We start from the raw sequence: 20,915 nt of genomic DNA, 5'->3' as shown, positions 1-20,915 counted from the left end.
CTAGAGCTCAGGAAAAAGGTATCTTAAGACCAGGCATGAGCAAACATCATCCTGATTTTCAAAAACAAAAAGATACCAAAGTCTGAAAACCATGGGCCATGGGTCATAACTTGGATTCTTGGGAAAAACCAAAACAAAATTCTAGAAGAGATGAATAAAGAAACAGATGGTAAATATGAAGAAAGAAAAGTGAAAGCCTCAAAGAACCTCATGGTTTTATCAAGAACAAGGAAATCTAGACCACATTATCTTTCTGTTCTGGGAAGATGAATTAAATAACTGGAAGCTAGAGACAGGATTTACATTTGATTTCAGCAGAAATCTCAGATGAAATATCTCCTGGTGATTTTAAAGAGCACCATGAGATGGATTCAGACGTTGCTGGATGGCTAAACTCTAGAAGAGTGCCCCAAGGATGAACAATTAAAAAAAAAATCAATGACTTGGATAAAGGTATAGATGGTACACTTATAAAATATGAAGATGACAGAAAGTTGGGAGAGATATCTAACACAGTGGCTGTTACAGTCAGGATCCCAAAACTCTTAATAAACTGGAATACTGGGTTGAATCTAATAGGGTGAAATTTAACAGGGATACTTAACCAGTGAGTAAACCAGCCCTTCTTAGTCACCAAGTGTGGCCTGAGTGCTGTGTGAAGCCCTATAGCTACAAAGAAAGGTCAAAGGCAGCTTCTGCTCTCTAGGAGCTCATACTGTGGGGGAGTTGTGTACAAATAAGTCACAGACAAGAGACATTAAAGGAAAAGGACCAAGGGAGGTTTCCTGTAGAAGGTAGCCTTTCAGTTGAGACCTAAAGGAAGCCAAGGTCCCCCAAGCTGGGGACAGAGATGAGGAGTCAGGGAGGGCTGGCAGGGATGATCCCCAGAGTTAGTGGAGAATCACTTGGGAGAAACAGACAGGTGAAGGTCCCTAGATCATGGGGTATTTGGAGGGGAGCATATTGGGAAGGGTTTTGACCTTCACAAATTTTACATTTGACCCTGGAGGGGAGAGGGATTCATTGGAATCTGCTGACTAGGGGAAAGAGACAAGGCCTTTGGGAAAATCGGAAAGAAATGAGGTAGGTGAGGGAAGAAAGGTCTATCCTGGGGGTGGCAGGGATGATGAGATAAATAACTGTATGCCTGAAAAAGACCTAGGGAGTCTTAAAAGACTGCAGGATGATACAGCAGCCAAAAACCGACTGCTCTATTGGGCTTCCTTCATGAGGGCAACCATCCTGCTGTGGTCCCTGTTGATAGCCAGAGTCCAGGAAAGACCTGGAGAAGCTGGAGCGCAAACAGAGGCCAAAAGGTCTCGATTTTGTGCTGTGCAAGGATCAGCTGCAGAAGCTGGAGATGCTCAGGCCAGAGAACTCAAGATGGCTCAAAGATCTGAAGGGTCATCCCAGAGATGAGAGGGCAGACTGGAGAAGGAGTGTCAGGGGAAACAGCAAAGAGGCAGACAGGGTCTGAAGCAAAATTAGAAATGCTGAGTGGGAGAGGCCATGCTGGGCTCCCTGCTCTGGGAGAGGCTCATGGCTGCAGATCTGGCATACACAGGAGGGATCCCACTCTATGTGTGGGTGTGGCATACTGCTTAGGCCTCTTTCAACTCAAAAATGCTGTGATTTTCCTTTTGCAAAGCAATAATCATAGTAATGATTATTTCCCCAAGAGTCAATCATAAAACATTCTGGATCCTTAAATGAAACACTCTGCAACTAGATATAAAATATGATCTAAAAATATAATAAATTTTCATTGTTGGCATATTTTACAGTGTTTCTGCTGAGTGTAGACTCGTCACTGTGAAAATTTATGGAGTTAATTTGTAAATTATCCAGGCTCCACTGTCACTGCAGTGGAACACAGACATGAATATACTTTTCAGACTGTGTGACAAATACCCATATCTCTCTGTAAATGACCCTAAAGAAATCATTTATAAAAGGAAATGAAAAATGGACTCACAGGGTAAATCCTCTGGAAATGACTTCAGTTTCTTGAATGAGGCGCAAAGACTTTCTCACAAGATTGGTAAAAGCACGGCTGTTGGCTACTGTGTCTTCAAGTTGGACACTATATCTTCTTAGAGTCATTTGTAACTTGGCGGTCCTCCACCAGCCCGACCCTCTTATAACCAAGTAAACTATGAGAATGAGTCCCCACAGAGGCCAGGAAGCTATGTTCCACCAAGCAGGAATCATAATGAAGAAACTCACATAGCCTAGCAGCATTGTGACATCCCTAGGGACAGCACAGAGAAAGAGACATGGATTAAGGAAAAGAAACAAAAAGTGGACAACAATGTTACCCATTAAATGAGTGAAACTCTAGGTAAATTAGAAAAGAATGCTATGTGACTTCTAAATAACAAATGGGGGGGTGGCTAGGTGGCACAATGGATAGAGCGCCAGCCTTGGAGTCAGGAGTACCTGGGTTCAAATCTGACCTCAGACACTTAATAATAACCTAGCTGTGTGGCCTTGGGCAAGCCACTTAACCCCACTGCCTTGCAAAAACTAAAATAAATAAACAAACAAATAAATAAACAAACAAACAAATAAATGACAAATAGTATACTGTATAGTGGCCAAAAAAGTGAAATGTTTAGAATCAAAACAAGAGTACTTGGCTACCAAAACACCCTAATTTTCAAAATCAGCAAAAGGATGGTAGGACTTTGTAATTTTTAAGATTTAGATTCATCTTGGAAAAAATATACCATTAGCTTCAAAAGTTAATTTATAATTTTACAAATGAAAAAGCTAAATTTTCCAAATTTAGGTTAAATTATTTTTTCATAAATGCATTTACTTGGAACAAATTTGCTTTAGATAATAACATTTTTCTTTTTCTTTTGGATTTTTGCAAGGCAATGGGGTTAAGTGACTTGCCCAAGGACACACAGTTAAGTAATTGTTAAGTGTCTGAGGCCAGATTTGAGGTCCTCCTGATTCCAGGATAGGTGCTTTATCCAGTGCACCATTTAGTTGCCTCAGACAATAACATTTTTTCTAGTTAGAATTTATTTTCTTCAACTAAGAAATTTGTTTTTTAAATAATTAAAGTATTCAACTTTTTTTTTATTTTGGAATCATCCTTATCCACTTCATATTCTGGAATTAGTTTTTCATTTCCATTTTGTATAGAAGACTTATTTTTTGACTATTCCCAGATTAAGTCAATGAAAGTCAGGAATGAAAGTACAACAGAAAAAACCCCAAGATAGTTGAGAATGAGTTTTACTATACAGTCAGTCACACTTAAGAGCCATTTTGGGAAATATTCTATTTCTCCCTATCCATAACCTGAATATTTCCAAGTGATAAGTGATAGTCACTTTTATAATGATGCTAGAACTATCACCAAACAAACTAGGAACATCTGCATCATCAGATTTTCAGAAAAGTTGAGTACAAAAATTGCTTGTAAAAGTCAAGAGTTCCCTAATTCTATTATAATTCAAGAGAATTTGGAGAACATTTTAAAGTCTGAGTGTCTGTAGAGTAGTTCCCTGAAGGAAGAGAGATATTACTTATTGATGATGTTGTTAGAATGAAAAGTCAGTTTGAACAAATCATGTAATTTGCCATCAGCACTTTAATGAAGCCTCCATGGGTATATAAGAAAGGGATATAAAATTGGAACACTGAGGTAGTGACTTTCAATGGCTTCTATTTAAATCTGTCTTACCAATATGAAGTGATGAATGCACTGTTATCAAGAAAGTTTCTTAAAAATCACCTTCAGTTTTAAAATATATATATATATTTATTACTCACTTTAGAAAGGTATTTTTCTGGGTTATCTCAGAAACTAAATTATTGCAAGAAAGTTAATATAGAAATTTTGTTTAATGCTTCTTAAAATAAAGAATATGGTGACAGTTTCCTCTGATAGTACTGTATTTGTAAACAGGCATAGGGTAGGAGTTTTCTTGACAGTACCAAATATTAGGAGTTGCTAGGGAGCGAAGACTTGGAAGGTGTCCATCTTCCTGTTGCTGAGGTTGCCCTGTTGACAGGATACTGGGGTCGAGGAGCTCAATCAGTTCTACATCCTCCTGTAGCAGCACTTCCTGTTGCAGGATGGTATGGAGGGAGTCAAGTCGGAATCCCACATCCTTGTTACAGAGAGAACGGAAGATGGATATTAATACTCTATACAATTTTCAAACTGAATGTTAGGTTTTCCCCATTATTTAGGGATAGTGCTTCTTTTCCTCAAATATTTCAACATTAAAAAAAATCACAGTTTATCATATCTTCAATATATTTTTGTGATTATTTTTTTTAAAATTATATTGCAAACATGAACCAAAAAATACTGATGATTCACATGAATTACTGCTGTTTCAAGAAGACTTTGACAGTTATAACCACAGGTGAATAGGTCTGTTTTACTAAATTTAATTAAGACTGTAATACAGAACAACTACAGTTAAGAGACTTGCCAAGTGCAGTCTATGTAGGCACCAGTAACACCTACAGGGGTTGTCCTCATTCTATTTTTAAATGCTGAAATGAATTTTCAAGTTAGATTTTAATTATATTTAAGAGGTAGAAAAGTCAATGGTAATGACCAACATTCAATTTTTAATGAAGAAAAAAATCCTTAAGAGATTGAAGTTATAATTAAAGTAAGGTTTTCAGCAAATCTAGGTTATGGGTTTACTTCCATAAAAATTTTTAATAGTGAAAAAACCTTGCTTCAAGGGTCACAGATTTAATCCTTACAAAAGGCAAGCAGGTAATATTTATATTCCAATTAAAGGGGAGTAAAATGCTTTCCTCACCACAAACATCTGGGGCAGGTGGTACAAGCATTTCTACCGCCCGCCCCTTTACAGATGGGAATGGGGACCCTGAAACTACAGAAAGATTAGGCTACTGTAATGAGTTTAATTCAAATTCAGGTCTCATCACTACAAACACAGCAATATTCTTTTTGCTCTACCACTCTTATTGCAAACTTAGAAACACTTCTATCAACCCTGAGTCAATGCCCAGTATTGAAGGCATCACTTTTGAAAAGGAAAGTCCGTTTTTAAAATTGGGTAGATTTAGCAGATAAAGAAAAGCCAAAATGCATCATTGTGGGCCTGTGGAGAGGTGGGTTTCCAAGGCTTGAAGGCCTCCCAGGTTGGAAAGGCCTTGACTGTAGTATCGGGTTTGCTGGTGCATCTGTCTTGGAGGCAACAGCCTGGCTAAAGTGCTGAGGGGCTCAGACCCAGGAGGTGGACAATAGATCATGGGTATTTCTGTCAAAATGTGTCATGAAAGGTGAAGGGGTTGCAATCTGTATTGGTGAATGGAGTACTCACACTGTTGAAAGCAGAAGGGTTTTGAGATAAAGTTACTTATCTTTCCTCTTAGTTTCCAGAAGGGAATTTCTCAATTTGTGGACTTGTGAGGAAACCTGGCCCTATCTGACTTTCCCACCTCATGCTGACTTGTTTGTATGTTGCCCTGACCTTTCCTCTCTCAACTGAATTCAGACATCAAGAAAGGCATTTAAAGAAAATAAAATTATCTTCACATGGAGTGAAGAGGCATTTAAGATGGCTCAAGTCTGGAGATGATACCACCTCTCACCAACAGAGAAGAGCTAAGCGTTGGGTGGGGCAGGACGTTGGAACCAGGCACAATGCCAGCAAAATTATGAATGAGGTCTTTATAGTTTGGGTTCATTCCTTAATTCAAAGAAGTTTGAATTCCCAGAAGAGGTAAGCCTAGTTTCAAATATAAGCACTACAAAGTTCAACACATTATTAAACAAAACTGCTGCCCGCCCCCATTCCCATGGACAATTGAGGGGTAACTTGACTGGTTAGGGAGAGTAGCCTCTCGTTAGGGCTGACACATAAGGTCAAGGCTCCTTTGAATAAACCTGGTCAAAATTCTTTATTTCTTAGAATGAAAAGTAATCAAATTATTAATCTGTCACATTTTTAAACGCTTTAAAAAACGTTTTTAACAAGGCAATGGGGTTAAGTGACTTGCTGAAGGTCCCACAGCTAGGTAATTATTAAGGTTCTGAGGCCAGATTTGAATTCAAATCCTCCTGACTCCAGGGCCAGCGTCACCTAGCTGCCCCAAACCCTTTCTTTCTTTTTTCTTTTTTGCAAGGCAATGGGGGTTAAGTGGCTTGCCCAAGGCCACACAGCTAGGTAATTATCAAGTGTCTGAGGCCAGATTTGAACTCAGGTCATCCTGACTCCAGGGCCGGTGCTTATCCACTGTGCCACCTAGCCGCTCCACCCCCAAACCTTTCTTAATAACATCTACTGCTATAAATTCTCTTTTTCCTCCTCATCCTCTTCCCCCCACCCTTCTCTAATCTTCGTTTACACACCTTGTAGACCATCATCACACTGTTCCCATTGTCTACTCTTTTCAAGTCAAAACTTTTGCTGAGGAATATTTGTAATAGTCTGAGGGCTTTCAATTCAAATGGTGGCAGCTAAATGGCATGGCAGATAAAGCAGTCCTGAAGTCAGGGAAACTTATCTTCAGGTAACTAATTAGCCTCAGGTACCTAATTAGCTGTGTGACTGGGCAAATCACTTAACCCTGTTTGCCTCAGTTTCTTCATCTATAAAATGAGCTGGAAAAGGAAATGACAACTCATTCAAATATTTTTTTACAAAGAAAATCCCAAATAAAGTCATGAAAAGTAAGATACAACTGAACAACAGCAACAACAGGGGCCTTCTATAAGGCCACTGGCAGTAAGGACAAAATGCTAGAAGTCAAACCTGGTTGCTTACACCTAAATAGTGTGCCAAGCAGGTTTATAAGTGTCTATAAAATATTATGGATGCCAAAAGACTGTAATGCCATTAAAGTGATATTACGAAAGTAGAACTCAAGTAATATTAAGATTATTGCAGTTAGGTGTGATAGGGAATTTAGGACTGACTATTATCATCTCACTGGATGCATTTCTAATGCCATTAAGGCAAGCAGGCATGGTCTATTGTGGAAGCTATAGGCTCCAATGGAGCAACCAAGTCATCTAGAAAATGAAGACATTTATAAAAAGCTTTGTAAAACTATCACAATTGCTCCCTTGGGATCTTAGAATCTAGGCATAAATGGTAAATAACTGAAGAAATTTATATGCATCCTCTTTTCATTTAACTGAAAATAAAAATGACTGCCAACTGTGTTTACTAGCTTTTTATTTCATCCCTGCTCTCAAAGAAAAATAAAAGACAAAGCAATGTGAATATAATCAAGTACAAAAAGATAGTCGACACAGAGTAAGGGCTACAGGTGTTCAAAAAGAGGAGAGATCACTTATAGATGGAGCTTCTGGTAAAACCTTAACAAAGAAGTGGAGACTCTAAGGAGGTCAAACTATGACTCCAGAGCATGGACACTAAGGCATATGCCATTCATTCCCTGAGGGAGAAGCCGAATGAGGTCAGATATTTGGGTAAGGCCAACGGAGTCTCTGCTGTGTTGGTCTGGCATACTTGTAACCACAATTTGTCCTTTTTTTCTTCCAGTGGAGAGGGGAAATGGAAGCAAGAAGAGAGACAGGGTAGCAAAAAAAAATGGCCAAAAGGATCACTGAAGCATTTTTTTTAAAAATGCAAAGAAAAAAACAAAAATAAAAATAAAAAATAAAATGGAGAGAAGAGAAGGCAAGCAGGCACGGTCAATTTGTTTGGACAATCTTCAAAAATGTCCATTTTATTTGGTGTTTAAATTTAGAATAAAAAAAATTTAAAGGAGGGAAGATTTAAGTAGGAAGGGGAAGAGGGGGTAACTATTTCAGAAATGCTGGGCCTGAAATCAAAAAAACTCATCTTCCTAAGATCAACTCTGGCCTCAGATATTTACTGGCTGTGTGACTATGGATAAGTCATTTATCTCTCTGTTTCAGTGTCCTCATCTGTAAAGTGACTTAGAGGAAAGGCAAACCACTTCGGTTATCTTTGTCAAGAAAACCCCAAGTGAGGTAATGAAGGGTCAAATATGACTGAAAACAGTTGAAAATTTCAAGAGAAGTGTAAAGAGGAACATAAATATTTGAGGGAATTGTTCACTCTCCAGATAGTCAAGGGAAAAGAAGACTAAATTAACTGTCCTAGTAGGGGTGACTGGAGGGATTGAGACTGAATATTAGATGCCAGCACAAGAAGTTTTGACTTGAAAAGAGTAGATAATGGGAACAGTGTGCTGATGGTCTACCAGGTGTGTAAAGGAAGATTAGAGAAGGGTGGGAGGAAGAGGGTACACCGGCATTGTTCAAAGAAAGACATACTGATTCTCACCTAGGAGGGATAAAGGGACTTAAGGCAGTCCAAGAAGCCAATGGAATCTTAGGTTGAATTAAGAGAGAGGTTACAGTTTTGAGGGAGAATACTGAGAAGGTGATGGGTAAACAGAAGAAGGTATCAAGGTCCTGAAAGGTCTTACCACACTACGGAAAAGGAACAAGGAATGCAGCATTCAAAAAGTTAAGTCAGTCATGTGGAAGAAGAATCATTTCCTTCCTAGAGGCAGAACTAAGAACGGACATTGGTGAGGTTTTTACTCAAATTAAGCTATCTAATTGATGGATCAATGAAAGTTCATTAATAAGAGCTAACCAAAAGCAGAGAGTACAGGCTTGCCTACACACTGGGTCTACAGGTTAAGACTGGGTGATTATTTGTCAGGTTTGCTGAGGTTCCTCCCAAATCACATCCTGTGCTACATGCAGATGGCCTGACACTACAGTCATCTCCAGAGATCATTCACAATCCTGGATAAATCATAGGCATGAGATGATGCTTAGACATCTTCAGCTCTCATTAAAAAGCCTCTCCAACTCATGGCTCATATCCAGAAACTTCCAGGAGAGAGGCAGGGTCTGTTTTAATAATCTATAGAGGAAATATCATGGGATTTCAAAGATGGCTCCACTTACAGACAATAAAGGCAATAAATCTGATTTTGCAAAAAAGAATTTCTCTCGTTTTCACTAAGAAGACATTTGCTGGAACTTTCTGAGGTGATCATAACCTGGACTATCAATAACATATTGCAAGTTCTTCTCTTTAGAGATTAAGAACCAATGAAGTTCAAGGTACCTGACCATAGAGGGAAGATGCAACATTGTGACCAATGGTGGGCTGACTGGAAGAGATCCTGGAGCTAAACTGAAGCCTAGAGAACTATGTCCCCCACCTCAGACTTAGCACCTCCAAAAGTGACTAGAGCTTCACTCTCTTCATAAAGAGAGGCTACAGCTAAAAATGATTTTCAATTAGCCATAGTGAGCTAAGTAGGTTAAAAAAAACCCCAAAGTATGTTCATCTGTAAACTAGGTTCTTCACTTAGATATCATTGCTACACTGTTTTAAGTCTCACTGATTCTTCTATTTCAGAGATAAGAAAATCTATTGTTTGGCCATTAAGAAACATTTTGAAAACTGCACTAAGTACAGAGACACAGAGCTAAAGTTTTGTGTAAAGGCCCTAAGTATTCAGGTCTAGGAGATACATTATGACCAGAAAGAAGAACAAGTAACTAATGCCAGGATGGCTTCAAAATGGAGTAACTGCAAGTCTTTGAGAGACATTACCTGTTCTATGCCTTTATCAACTGAATTGGATTGACATTAATTTTTAAAAAGAATTTATGAAGCAGGAAGAACTGCCCTTTTCATTTCCCAGGAGCACCAGGGTCTTCCGCGAGGGGAGGGGGGAAAGTGGGAGAAGAAAGGAAGTTGCCAGAAGAGATGATGTGTAATTTGACACTCTAGAATTATGGGCAGTCAGGAGTTGAAGGAATTTCTGAAGTCTTGGAGTCCAAGTCCCCATTTGGTAGCTAAGACAATAGATCTAAAATTAAAATGATTTGCCCAGTGTTAAAAATAAAGCTTCAAGACCTGGAGGATCTCTGTCAAAAGCTATATCCAATACTTGGAGGATTAGTAGAAAGTGTTTTTCAGCCAATCAGGTCAGTTTGCCTTCTGAAAATTCAGAATATATTTAGCAGAGGGGTGGAGGAAAGGCAGGGATGTGTCAGAGCTCTCCCCAACCCCCTCCTAATATCTTTAAATAATGACTCTAAACCATTCCAGAGTAGCAGAACCTATAAACAGAGGGAGTGAAACAATGTCCCAGCCCAAGACAACTTCCAAAGACGGTGGGAGAGGGGGCAGAGCCAAGATGGCCACAGGAGCCGCCCTTCTATTGCTCTGGAGCAAAACTTATAAACTAAGGACTCTAACTAAACTTTCGAGAGACAGAACCCACAGAGGGACCCAGTGAGGCACTTCTCCTACTCAAGGTAACCTGGAAAAGAGCAGAAAGGCTCTGCTCCCCGGGTCGGAGGGGCAGCTCGCCAGAGGGGTGGCCTGCCAGAGCCAAAGAACTTCAGGCTCCCGGAGGCAGCCGCAGGGCGCTGGGAGCCCCGGGGGCAGTCTCCTGAGCTACACCCCGGGGAGCACTGGGCACAAAGTGGGGGAACAGTGGGGGACCTCTGCCAGAGCAAGCACGTGGAGCCCAGCCCTCGGGGCACACAGCAAGCAGCATGGCCACAGCAGCCCAGATCCAGGAACCAGAAGCAGGCGGAGCTGGTAAGCAGGAGCCCCCAGGGCATGAGCCCATTGAGCTGAGGGAGGGGAGTGAAGAGAGACTGCAGAGCTCTGTCCTCTGCCCCTGGAACAGGACTCTGGGGCTCTGACCACATTCAGATCCTGACCTCAGTCTAGGCCCCCCCATAGAACAGCAGGCCCCCCCCCACCTCAGCCCCATGGAAGAGGGGGGCGCTTGTGGTCATTCACAGACCAAGAGGGAGGACAGAGCCTCACACACTGAGACCCTTGTGGGAGTGTCCCAAAAGCTCAGGAAGCACCCCCAAAACAGGCTAAGGCTGGGAAAATGAGCAAGCAGAGAAACAAGAGGAACACCATTGAGAAATACTTTGCCTATGAGTCCAAGAAGGATCAAAACACTCAATCTGAAGATGAGGAGAACAAGCTCCTGCATCTAAAGACTCCAAGAAAAACAGAAATTGGACTCAGGCTATGACAGAGCTCAAAAAAACTCTGAAAATCAAGTGAGGGAGATAGAGGAAAAATTGGGAAAAGAAATGAGAGAGATGCAGGAAAAACATGAAAATGAAGTCAGCAGCTTAGTCATGCTGAAGAAAATAGCTTGCTAAAACCAGCTTAGGTCAAATGGATAAAACAGTTCAAAAAGTTACTGAAGAGAAGAATGCTTTAAAAAGCAAAATTGGCCAGATGGAAAAGGAGATAAGAAAGCTCTCTGAGGAAAACAAATCCTTCAGACGAAGAATAGAACTCAGGGAGATTGCTGATTTTACCAGAAATTAAGACTCAATACTTCAAAACCAAAAGAATGAAAAATTAGGAGAAAATGTGAAATATCTCATTGAAAAAAAAACCAAAAGATATGAAAAACAGATTTAGGAAAGATAATTTAAAAATTATTGGAATACCTGAAAGTCATGATCAGGAAAAGAGCCTTGACATCATTTTCCAAGAATTATTAAAGGAAAATTGCCCTGATATCCTAGAAGCAGAGGGCAAAATAGAAATGGAAAGAATCCACCGATCCCCCCCGAGAAAGAGATCCCAAAAAACCAACCCCTAGGAATATTATAGCCAAGTTCCAGAACTCCCAGGTAAAAGAGAAAATATTACAAGCAGCCAGAAGGACACAATTCAAATACCATGGAGCTGCAGTCAGGATCACACAGGACTTAGCAGCAACTACATTAAAAGCTCTGAGGGCTTGGAATATAATATACCGGAAGGCAAAAGAGCTTAGAATGCAACCGAGAATCAACTACCAAGCAAAAATGAATGTCCTCTTCCAGGGAAAAAGATGGACTTTCAATGAACCAGGGAAATTCCAAATGTTCCTGTTGGAATGGGCAGAGCTGAACAGAAGGTTTGATCTTCAAATACAGGACTCAGGTGAAGCATAGAGAGTGGAGGAGAAGAGGAAAATATGAGGGACTTAATGATGATGAACTACATGTATTCCTGTATAGAAAAATGATACTGATAATACTCATATGAAGCTCATTTAATAGAGCAGGTAGAAGAAGCTTTTATAGAGGAAGCACAGAAGAAAACTGAATTTGAAGATATACTGTGGTGTAAAAATGGAGTCAACAGATAAAAGGGAAATGTAATGGGAGAAAAAGGAGAGGAGGAATAGGCTAAGATTTTTCAACAAATGAGATTTTTCTTTATTACAATGAGCTATTGCAATGATATGGAAGGGGGGAAGGTGAGGGAGAATGAGGGAATCTTTGCTCTCATCAGAGGTGGCTAGGAGAGGAAACAGCATATACACACACACACACACACACTCAATGGGGTATAGACTTCTGGTGTAAGAAGGAGAGAAGGGGGACAGGGGGAAGGGGGTGACTGTGAGTGATGGAGGAGAGGATGCACCATAGGGCAAGAGTGGTCAGATATAACACATCTTCTTTTTTACTTCTTGCAAGAGGCTGGGATTGGATGTCCTGTCCAGGACCATAGGGCCGGGTGGATGTTGGGTAAGGGGTGGTATGTGGGTTTGGGGCCTCTTGGCCCCAGGGCTGGGGATCTGTCTGCTGCGCCACTCAACTATCCTACAGCAGAGACAGAGTGAAAGGAGAGAGAAAATATAGTTCATGGTAGTAGAGAAGTATGAATGAAGGGAGTTGTCATCAGCAATGGTAACGGTGGAAAAATATAGAATTAACTTTTGTGATGGACTTATCCTAAAGAACGTGATCCACCTGAGACAGAGCTGGTGGTGTTGGAACACAGACTGAAGCACATTTTTAATTATTATTATTTTTGGGGGGGTGTTGCAGGCCAAATAGGACTGGGTGGCCTGCCTGGGGCCACACAGCTGGGTGATTGTTGGGTGAGGCTGGATTTGGACCTGGGTGCTCCTGGCTCAAGGGCCAGTGATCTGTCTGCCACTGAGCTGCCCCTACTATTATTATTACTATTTTATTTTATTTTGGGTCTTTTTTTTAATTTGGTTTTCGTAGGGCAACGGGGTTGGGGTGGCTTGCATGGGGTCACACAGCTGGGTGATTGTTGGGTGTCTAGGGCCGGATTTGGGCTTGGGTGTTCCTGGCTCCAGGGCTGGTGCTCTGCCCAGTGTGCCGCCTTGCCATACCTACAGTTATTATTATAATTATAATTATCATTATTATTTATTATTATTTTAACTTTATTTTTTTCTCTCCCCTTTATTGCTTATGCGGGTCTATATTTTCTTGGGGGAGGGGGTATTATGTTTACTCTTAAACAAGAATATTTTAGTATTGTATAAAAAATGTTATTTGTACAAAATAAGACTAAAAATAAATAAAAATAAAAAGTAAACTATAAGATATTAAAAAAAAGAAAGAAAGATGGTGGGAAGTCTACTGCACCCCAGGGGGAGAGGAGCCAAGGGCAAGGTTGGGGGGGAGGTGCAAGGCCTGGCCCCAGTATCCAGAACATACAGTGAGATGACTGAGTAGCAGTGGAGCTGGATCCAGACCTCTCAGTCCAGGGACGGCCAAGGACAACTTGGAAATTTTGCAGGAAAAGTCTGATGGACTAGAGAGTGGTGCACAATCCAGTGCAGGTCTCAGCAGTGTAGACCTGACCCCAGTAGAGCAGGAGCAGGACCTGGGAGCCCCTGAATCAAATGCTTCTGAAGCTCTCAGCCCACAGTTGGCAAGAGGGTTGGAAGGATATTACAAGGGTCTCTCTACTATCCCTGAGGCAGGACTCTATTGCTTTACCCACACTCAGAGCTGGGTCACAGTGTGGGGGCCCAGACCCAGGAAGAGGAGCAGAGTTTGCTGTTGCAGGGGTGCGGGCGACCCTCCTTACAGTTCCAGAGCAGAAAGAAATGCTGGTGGTCAACCCCAGACCAGGAGAGTAGTCAGAGCCTCTCCTCAGATCATACCACCTTGGAAGAACTGAAAACTTGCAGAAGTATCTCTGAAAACTGCTGTAAAAAATCCCCAAAGTTTGAGATAGTGTGCCCCCTCTACCTCCCAATCTGGGAGCAGAGCCTTACCTTAACAAGAAATTAAAAGCAAGTCACAGGGAGGGGAAGTGAGCAAACAAAAGAGAAAAAAACCTGATCACTGAAAGTTACTATGGTGATAGGGAAGATCAAAACACACACTCAGAAGAAAGTAATGAAGTGAAATCTTCATACAAATCCCCAAGAAAATTCTGAATTGGTCTCAGGCCATGGAAGTGCTAAAAGGATTTCAAGTAAGAGAGGCACAGAAAGCATTAAAAATCACAGGCCTGATTCCAAACCGAGGTTTTCTTCCCACACCAATCTATAGATTGTGTTTATTCCATGACTGAAACCAATTAAACCTGGAAAAGGGATCTAAAAAGAACTCAAGGAGATAAACTCACCAATTTGTGGAGCAAGTCATCATTTCTACAGCACTGAAACAGTGATGTCCACCTGGTGAAGCTTTCAGCCAAGTTTAACAGGATACCCTGGGGAAGGGAAGTGAAGAAGATGCAATTAATCTTCAAATTTTATATTTTATTTTTTATATTTTACTTTATTTTTAATTCTCATTTTGTACAAATTTTTTTTACATTAATAAAATATTCTTGTTTAAGAGGAAACAAAATACCCCCCCCCATGAATATAGGCTTGCTTGGGTGATAAAGTAAAGGGGAGAAAAAAAAATTAAAATTAAAAAAAAATAATAGTAATAATTGTAGGTATGGCCAGGTGGTGCAATGGACAAAGCACCAGCCCTGGAGCCATGAGCACCCAAGCCCACATCCATCCCCATAGACCCAACAATCACCCAGCTGTGTGACATGCAAGCCACCCGATCCCCCCTGCCCTGCAAAAACCAAAAAGAAGGAGAAAAACAAGACCCAAAATAAAATAAAATAGTAATCGCAGTAGGGGTGGCTGGGTGGCAGACAGAGTATTGGCCCTTGAACCAGGAGCATACGAGTCCAAATACGGCCTCAGACACCCAAAGATCACCCTGCTATGTGGCCCCAGGCAGGCGACGCAGGCCCATTTGCCCTGCACCCTCCCCTCAAATAATAATAGTAAAAAATGTGCTTCAGTCTTTGTTCCAACACCAACAGCTCTGTCATGGGTGGATCACATTCTTTATGATAAGTCCATTGCAAAAGTTGCTTCTATATTTTTCCAACGTTGCCATTGCTGATCGCAACTCCCTCCTTTCTTATTTCTCCACTACCATGTACTACATTTTCTCTCTCCTTTCACTCTGACTCTGCTGTAGGGTCGCTGAGTGGCGCAGCAGACAGATCCCTGGTCCTGGGGCCAAGAAGCCCTGAGCCCCAATACCACCCCTTAGGCCCAGAATCCACCTGGCCCTTTGGTCCTGGACAGGCCTTCCAATCCCAGCCCCTTGCAAGAAGTAAAAAAGAAAATGTGTTATATCTGACTACTCTCCCACCATGGTCCATCCTGTCCTCCTTTATTCACATCCCCACCCCTTCCCCCTGCTCCCCCCCCTTCTTACTCCAGATGTCTATACCCCATTGAGTATATATGCTGTTTCCTCTCCTAGTCACCTCTGATGAGAGCAAAGTTTCCCTCATTCCCCCTTGCCTCCCCCCTTCCATATCATTTCAATAGCTCATTGTAATAAAAAAAAATCTTATCATATGAAATATCTTGGCCTATTCCCCCTCTCCTTTTTCTTTCTCCCATTACATTTCCCTTTTTTTTCTACTGACTCCATTTTTATACCATATTTTATCTTTGAATTCAGCTTTCTCCTGTGCTTCAACTATAAAAGCTCCCTCTACCTGCTCTATTAACTGAGAAGGTTCATATGAGTTTTATCAGTGTCATTTTTCTATGCAGGAATAGATGCAGTTCATCATCATTTAAGTCCCTCATATTTTCCCCCTCTCCTCCAATCTCCATGCTTCACCTGAGTCCTGTATTTGAAAATCAAACCTTCTGTTCAGCTCTGGCCATTCTAAAAGGACATTTGAAATTCCCCTGGTTCACTGAAAGTCCATCTTTTTTCCTGGAGGAGGACATTCAGCCTTGCTGTGTAGTTCATTCTTGGCTCCATTCTAAGCTCTTTTGCCTTCCGGTATATTGTATTCCAAGCCCTACGAGCTTCCAATGTAGCTGCTGCTAAGTCCTGTGTGATCCTGACTGCAGCTCCACGATATCTGAACTGTGTTCTTCTGGCTGCTTGTAATATTTTCTCTTTGACTTGGGAGTTCTGGAACTTGGCTATAATATTCCTAGGGGTTGGTTTATTTGGATCTCTTTTTCGGGGAGATCGGTGGATTCTCTCCATTTCTATTTTGCTCTCTGCTTCTAGAATATCAGGGCAATTTTCCTGTAGTAATTCTTTGAAAATGATGTCAAGACTCTTTTCCTGATCATGACTTTCAAGTATTCCAATAATTTTTAAATTATCTTTTCTAAGTCTGTTTTCCATATCCACTGTTTTTTCAATGAGATATTTCACATTTTCTTGGTTTTGAATTATTGATTCCTGATTTCTGGTAAATTCATCAATCTCCCTGAATTCTATTCTTTGTCTGAAGGATTTGTTCTCCTCAGAGAGTTTTCTTATCTCTTTTTCCATCTGTCCAATTTTGCTTTTTTAAGGCATTCTTCTCCTCAATAACTTTTTGAACTGTTTTATCCATTTGACCTAAGCTAGTTTTTAACATGCTATTTTCTTCAGCATTTTTTTGGATTTCCTTGACTAAGCTGCTGACTTCATTTTCGTGTTTTTCCTGCATATCTCTCCCCCTTTCTTTTCCCAGTTTTTCTTCCAACTCCCTCATTTGATTTTCAAAAGTCTTTTTTGAGCTCTGTCATAGCCTGAGCCCAATTTCTGTTTTTCTTGGAGTCTTCAGATGCAGGAGCTTGTGCTTCCTCATCTTCAGACTGAGTATTTTGATCCTTCTTGGGCTCATTTGCAAAATATTTCTCAGTGGTCTTCCTCTTGTTTCTTTGCTTGCTCATTTTCCCAGCCTGGGCCTGGTTTTAGGGTGCTTCCTGAGCTTTTGGGACACTCCTACAAGGGTCTCAGTGAGTGAGGGTCTGTCCTCCCTCCTGATCTGTGAATGACCAGAAGCGCCCCCCTCTGCCATGGGGCTGAGGTGGGGGGGGGGCTGCTGTTCTGTGGGGGGGCCTAGACTGCTATCAGGAGCTGAATATGGTCAGAATCCCAGTGTCCTGGGATTCTGTCCAGGGGCAGAGGACAGAGGACAGAGCTCTGCAGTCTCTCTTCACTCCCCTCCCTCAGCTCAATGGGCTCATGCCCTGGGAGCTCCTGCTTACCGGCTCCGCCTGCTTCTATTTCTGGATCTGGGCTGGGGAAAGACCAAGCTGCTCGCTGTGTGCCCTGAGGGCTGGGCTCCACGTGCTCCCTCTGGCAGAGGTCCCCCGCTGTTCCCCAACTTTGTGCCCGGTGCTCCCCCCAGGCGTAGCTCAGGAAACTCCCCCGCTGCTGTGAGCCCTGGCTCCCAGCGCCCTGGGGCTGCCTCCGGGAGGCTGGAAGTCTTTTGCTCTGGTGGGCCACTGCTCTGGCAGGCCGCCCCTCCGACCCCGGGGAGCAGAGCCTTTCTGCTCTTTTCCAGGTTACCTTGAGTAGGAGAACTGTCTCAATGGGTCCCTTTGTGGGTTCTGTCTCTCGAAAGTTTAGTTAGAGTCCTTAGTTTCAAGTTTTATCACAGAGTGCCTAAGACTGGATCACTTCTTGTTGCCATCTTGGCTCTGCCCCCCAACATGGAATTACTCTTAAGCCCCATCCTATACTCAAGTTTGACTCCAAGGCTTCACGATGGAGGGCTGATGATGTGGGCTCTCAAGTCCTCTCAAAGTGGAGGGTTTGCCCTGGCTGGACAGGCTTTGAGGCAGATTACAGGGGGACCAGGCCTGACTACAGGGGGATGAGCTTTCTGGTTACCACTTTTAAAGATTTCCTTTAAGTTCTAGAGGGGCTGAAATCTGCAGTGATGGAAAGAATACACACACACACTGATGAAATTAGGGAACCAATCTAAACTGGAAACCTTAGTTAAGTGAAATGCTCAAATGACTGCAATTGTTATTTTTATACTGTTTTTTTTTGGGGGGGGAGCATGGTTTTACCTAAAAAAAGTGGCCAATGGCAAAGTAAGCAAATATCAAAGATTAAAAAGAAAATACATGACTCACAGTTATTTATTCAGTCAGTCCCAAAACTTCTGAACCACAATATTATATGCTAACTGACTTTGACAATACTTTTAAAAATTCTGTATATCAAAGATTCAATTTTGAATTCTCTTCTCTGCTCCTTCAGTCAGGAAAACAGTAATAATGCATTTTAGAAAAATAATAAAAAGAAATGAAACAAGATTTATCAGATTACTTGAAGAGAAAAAAATTTTCATTTAATTCTCTGAGCACTCCACTTCATCAGGGTTTTCTCTATCATTCCCTCTATTTTTCCTACTTTTCGCTTTCTGTTACCCTTCTTTCTTTTCTTTTCACTGCTAAACATTTTGAAAGAAAATTCTTCTCCCAGAATTCAAAAATCTTGGCTGCTTAAGACTGTAGTCTACTCCAACTCATCCCTGAATAGGAATCCTTTCTATGCTTTTCTAGGCTCTGTGTGAAGATTTCCTGTGACCCCTGGGTCAGCCCATTTTCCCCTGGGATATTCCTAATTGTTAGTAAGTTTTTTCTTATAGGAGCCAAATCTGAAATTTCCATGTCTCCTAGGTTTCCTGGGTTTGCCCTTTGGGATGAGGCAGAAAAAAGTCTAACTCTTTTCTGCAGGCAAATCTGTTAAGTTCTTAGAGAATTGTTTACACACCCCAAAAACCCACATGTAGAGGGCAGGGTCCACATTTTATTCCTTTTTCCTCTAATGCATCCAGAACAGTTTCTTGTATTTGGTAGATGCTTAATAAAAATTGCTGAATCAACAATCCACAGACAATTGCAAACTATCCTATGGCCTTTAGCATTCATGTGGGTGTTTATAGATTAAAATAAAGGTTGTCTAGATCTTCCTTTCACATAATGTTCCATTACCTATTTGATGCTCAAGAAATAAGTATTTATGAACAATAATCCAAACATCCAATATGTTCTTATTGCATCTTGAAGGCTGTGGAAGTGACCCTGCCTACAATAGCCAGCGGCATTCCTGAAGTCTGGGACTGGAGGATGACTGTGTGTTTGTCACCATGGTCAGCAATGAAGGGTGAAGAGACTAAGCAAAGAAGACTGGACAGCAATCTGGTCAACTGCTGGGCTGACCTCAATTAAATATGAATAGATATAAGAACAAAAACTAAAACAGAACCATTCTAAATAGTAACAGCTAGCAGTCGAAGACATGTGACAAAGGTGACAGAGACCCAAGAAAAACAAATTGAAGTAGTTTGAGTTTGTCTTGGTCACTCTCCTACTAAGTTTTAGTGGATAATGAAGAAATCATCTTGATAAGACACGGGCCCTCCCAAGAATATTCATATTTTAAAACAAAATAAGGACAGATACAAATGCTGCCTACTCGAGTCCTATTTCTGGGATGGCCTTACACGATTGCTGGCTGGATCAGAGAAATAGAAGCCCCACAGAAATGAAGACAAAACTGATAATTCCTACTTGAGCTCCTCTATGAGGCAGGTACTGACTCTGGCTTCCTATCCAGAAAACCTTTTGTCAGTTGAGACCCTACCCTAATTTGGATAGGCAGAGGTGGGGATAGGGATGTGCATCAAATTTCCAGTGCTCAGGAGGCAGTTAGCCCATCCTTCTAGGTACCAATTCTACATAGCAGCACTCTTAGCAGGAGCTAGAATTCTTCTCTCTGGGGTTCCTCCACCCCCGTTTTCTAAACCTATTTGGTTCTAGGTAACCAAAGATCAATCCCTGGAATATTGTTTCAATCCTGTGAGAAACAAGAGTTGGAAACGGAACAAAAAAACCAGTATTCCCTGCTTCCTTTTAATTACCATCATACTTTCCATTCTTGCATATGGCTTGCCAAGTCCAGGTCTATTCCTTCAACCCAGACTTGCCAGCTTATGAGGGGCTGTAAAGGAAGCTCAATATTTAAGTATATATGACCTCATTTCATCACTTTATATAAATCTCTTTAATGTTAGGTTCGGATGAAGCAACAGTATCTGGGAGTCTAGAGGGCAAAAACTTGTATGGAACAATGAGTGATGAAATCAGAATAAAATCCTTACTTTTTTGGCATTTTTTTGGGGGGGGGGGGGTGGAGTGTGGTAGAATTTAGGACCCGGAAGGAATCTTTAAAAAGTGCTTCTCAATGTGAATGGTTTTTTAAAAAAAAACCCAGTGAGGTGATTCTCCAGTAAATGCTAGCATGCAGGTGCTCACATTTGATGGCATCTTGGTAGAATTCTCTTGCTGTCCTTTCTTGGAGGTGCATTGTTCTGTTTTTGGTGACACAGAAGAACATATTTCAAAATCAGTCTGCCCCAAATCCTGCAAGTACTGATAAAGTGGAGAATTCTGAAAGAGATTAAAAGAGAAGTGGTATAAAAGTACGTTCCAAGGATTTTCTATTTCCCAGAAAAGACTGAGAATATATGAGAATCAATATAACTGCAATCTCCAGTTGCCGACAACAAGGGAGTAATGATGAAATGATCAAGTAAACCTATCAACTTAAAACTAAAACGAAGAAAATAAGCCAGTAAAAATGGATTGTTTTTATCCTAGTGAAGGCAAACATTTAAGAATTATAGGGTCCAGGGGCGGCGAAGTGGTGCAGTGGATAGAGCACCGGCCCTGGAGTCAGGAGTACCTGAGTTCAAATCTGGCCTCAGACACTTAATAATTACCTAGCTGTGTGGCCTTGGGCAAGCCACTTAACCCCATTGTCTCGCCAAAAAAAAACACCTAAA

At 41.3% G+C, this 20,915-nt stretch overlaps 1 protein-coding gene across 2 annotated transcripts in view; it reads right to left on the bottom strand.

The window, feature by feature from the left end:
• Window positions 1-20,489, bottom strand: part of VEZT (vezatin, adherens junctions transmembrane protein) — a 59,374-nt gene extending 38,885 nt beyond the window's left edge. For both annotated transcript variants that reach the window (XM_074226606.1, XM_074226607.1), the window contains exons 1-4: window positions 20,386-20,489; window positions 14,415-14,501; window positions 3,955-4,130; window positions 1,976-2,251 (exon numbers count right to left, since the gene is read on the bottom strand). In XM_074226606.1, coding sequence (XP_074082707.1) covers window positions 1,976-2,251; window positions 3,955-4,130; window positions 14,415-14,501; window positions 20,386-20,397 — 551 coding nt within the window. In that variant the 5' untranslated portion in view covers window positions 20,398-20,489. The remainder of the gene's footprint in view (window positions 1-1,975; window positions 2,252-3,954; window positions 4,131-14,414; window positions 14,502-20,385) is intronic.
• Between the last annotated feature and the right edge of the window lie 426 nt (window positions 20,490-20,915).

Source organism: Macrotis lagotis, chromosome 2 (genome assembly GCF_037893015.1).
Source record: "Macrotis lagotis isolate mMagLag1 chromosome 2, bilby.v1.9.chrom.fasta, whole genome shotgun sequence".
NCBI classification, from domain to species: Eukaryota; Metazoa; Chordata; class Mammalia; order Peramelemorphia; family Peramelidae; genus Macrotis; species Macrotis lagotis.
The sequence above is the reverse complement of the archived record's forward strand: the minus strand, read 5'-3'. Positions and strand labels throughout refer to the sequence as shown.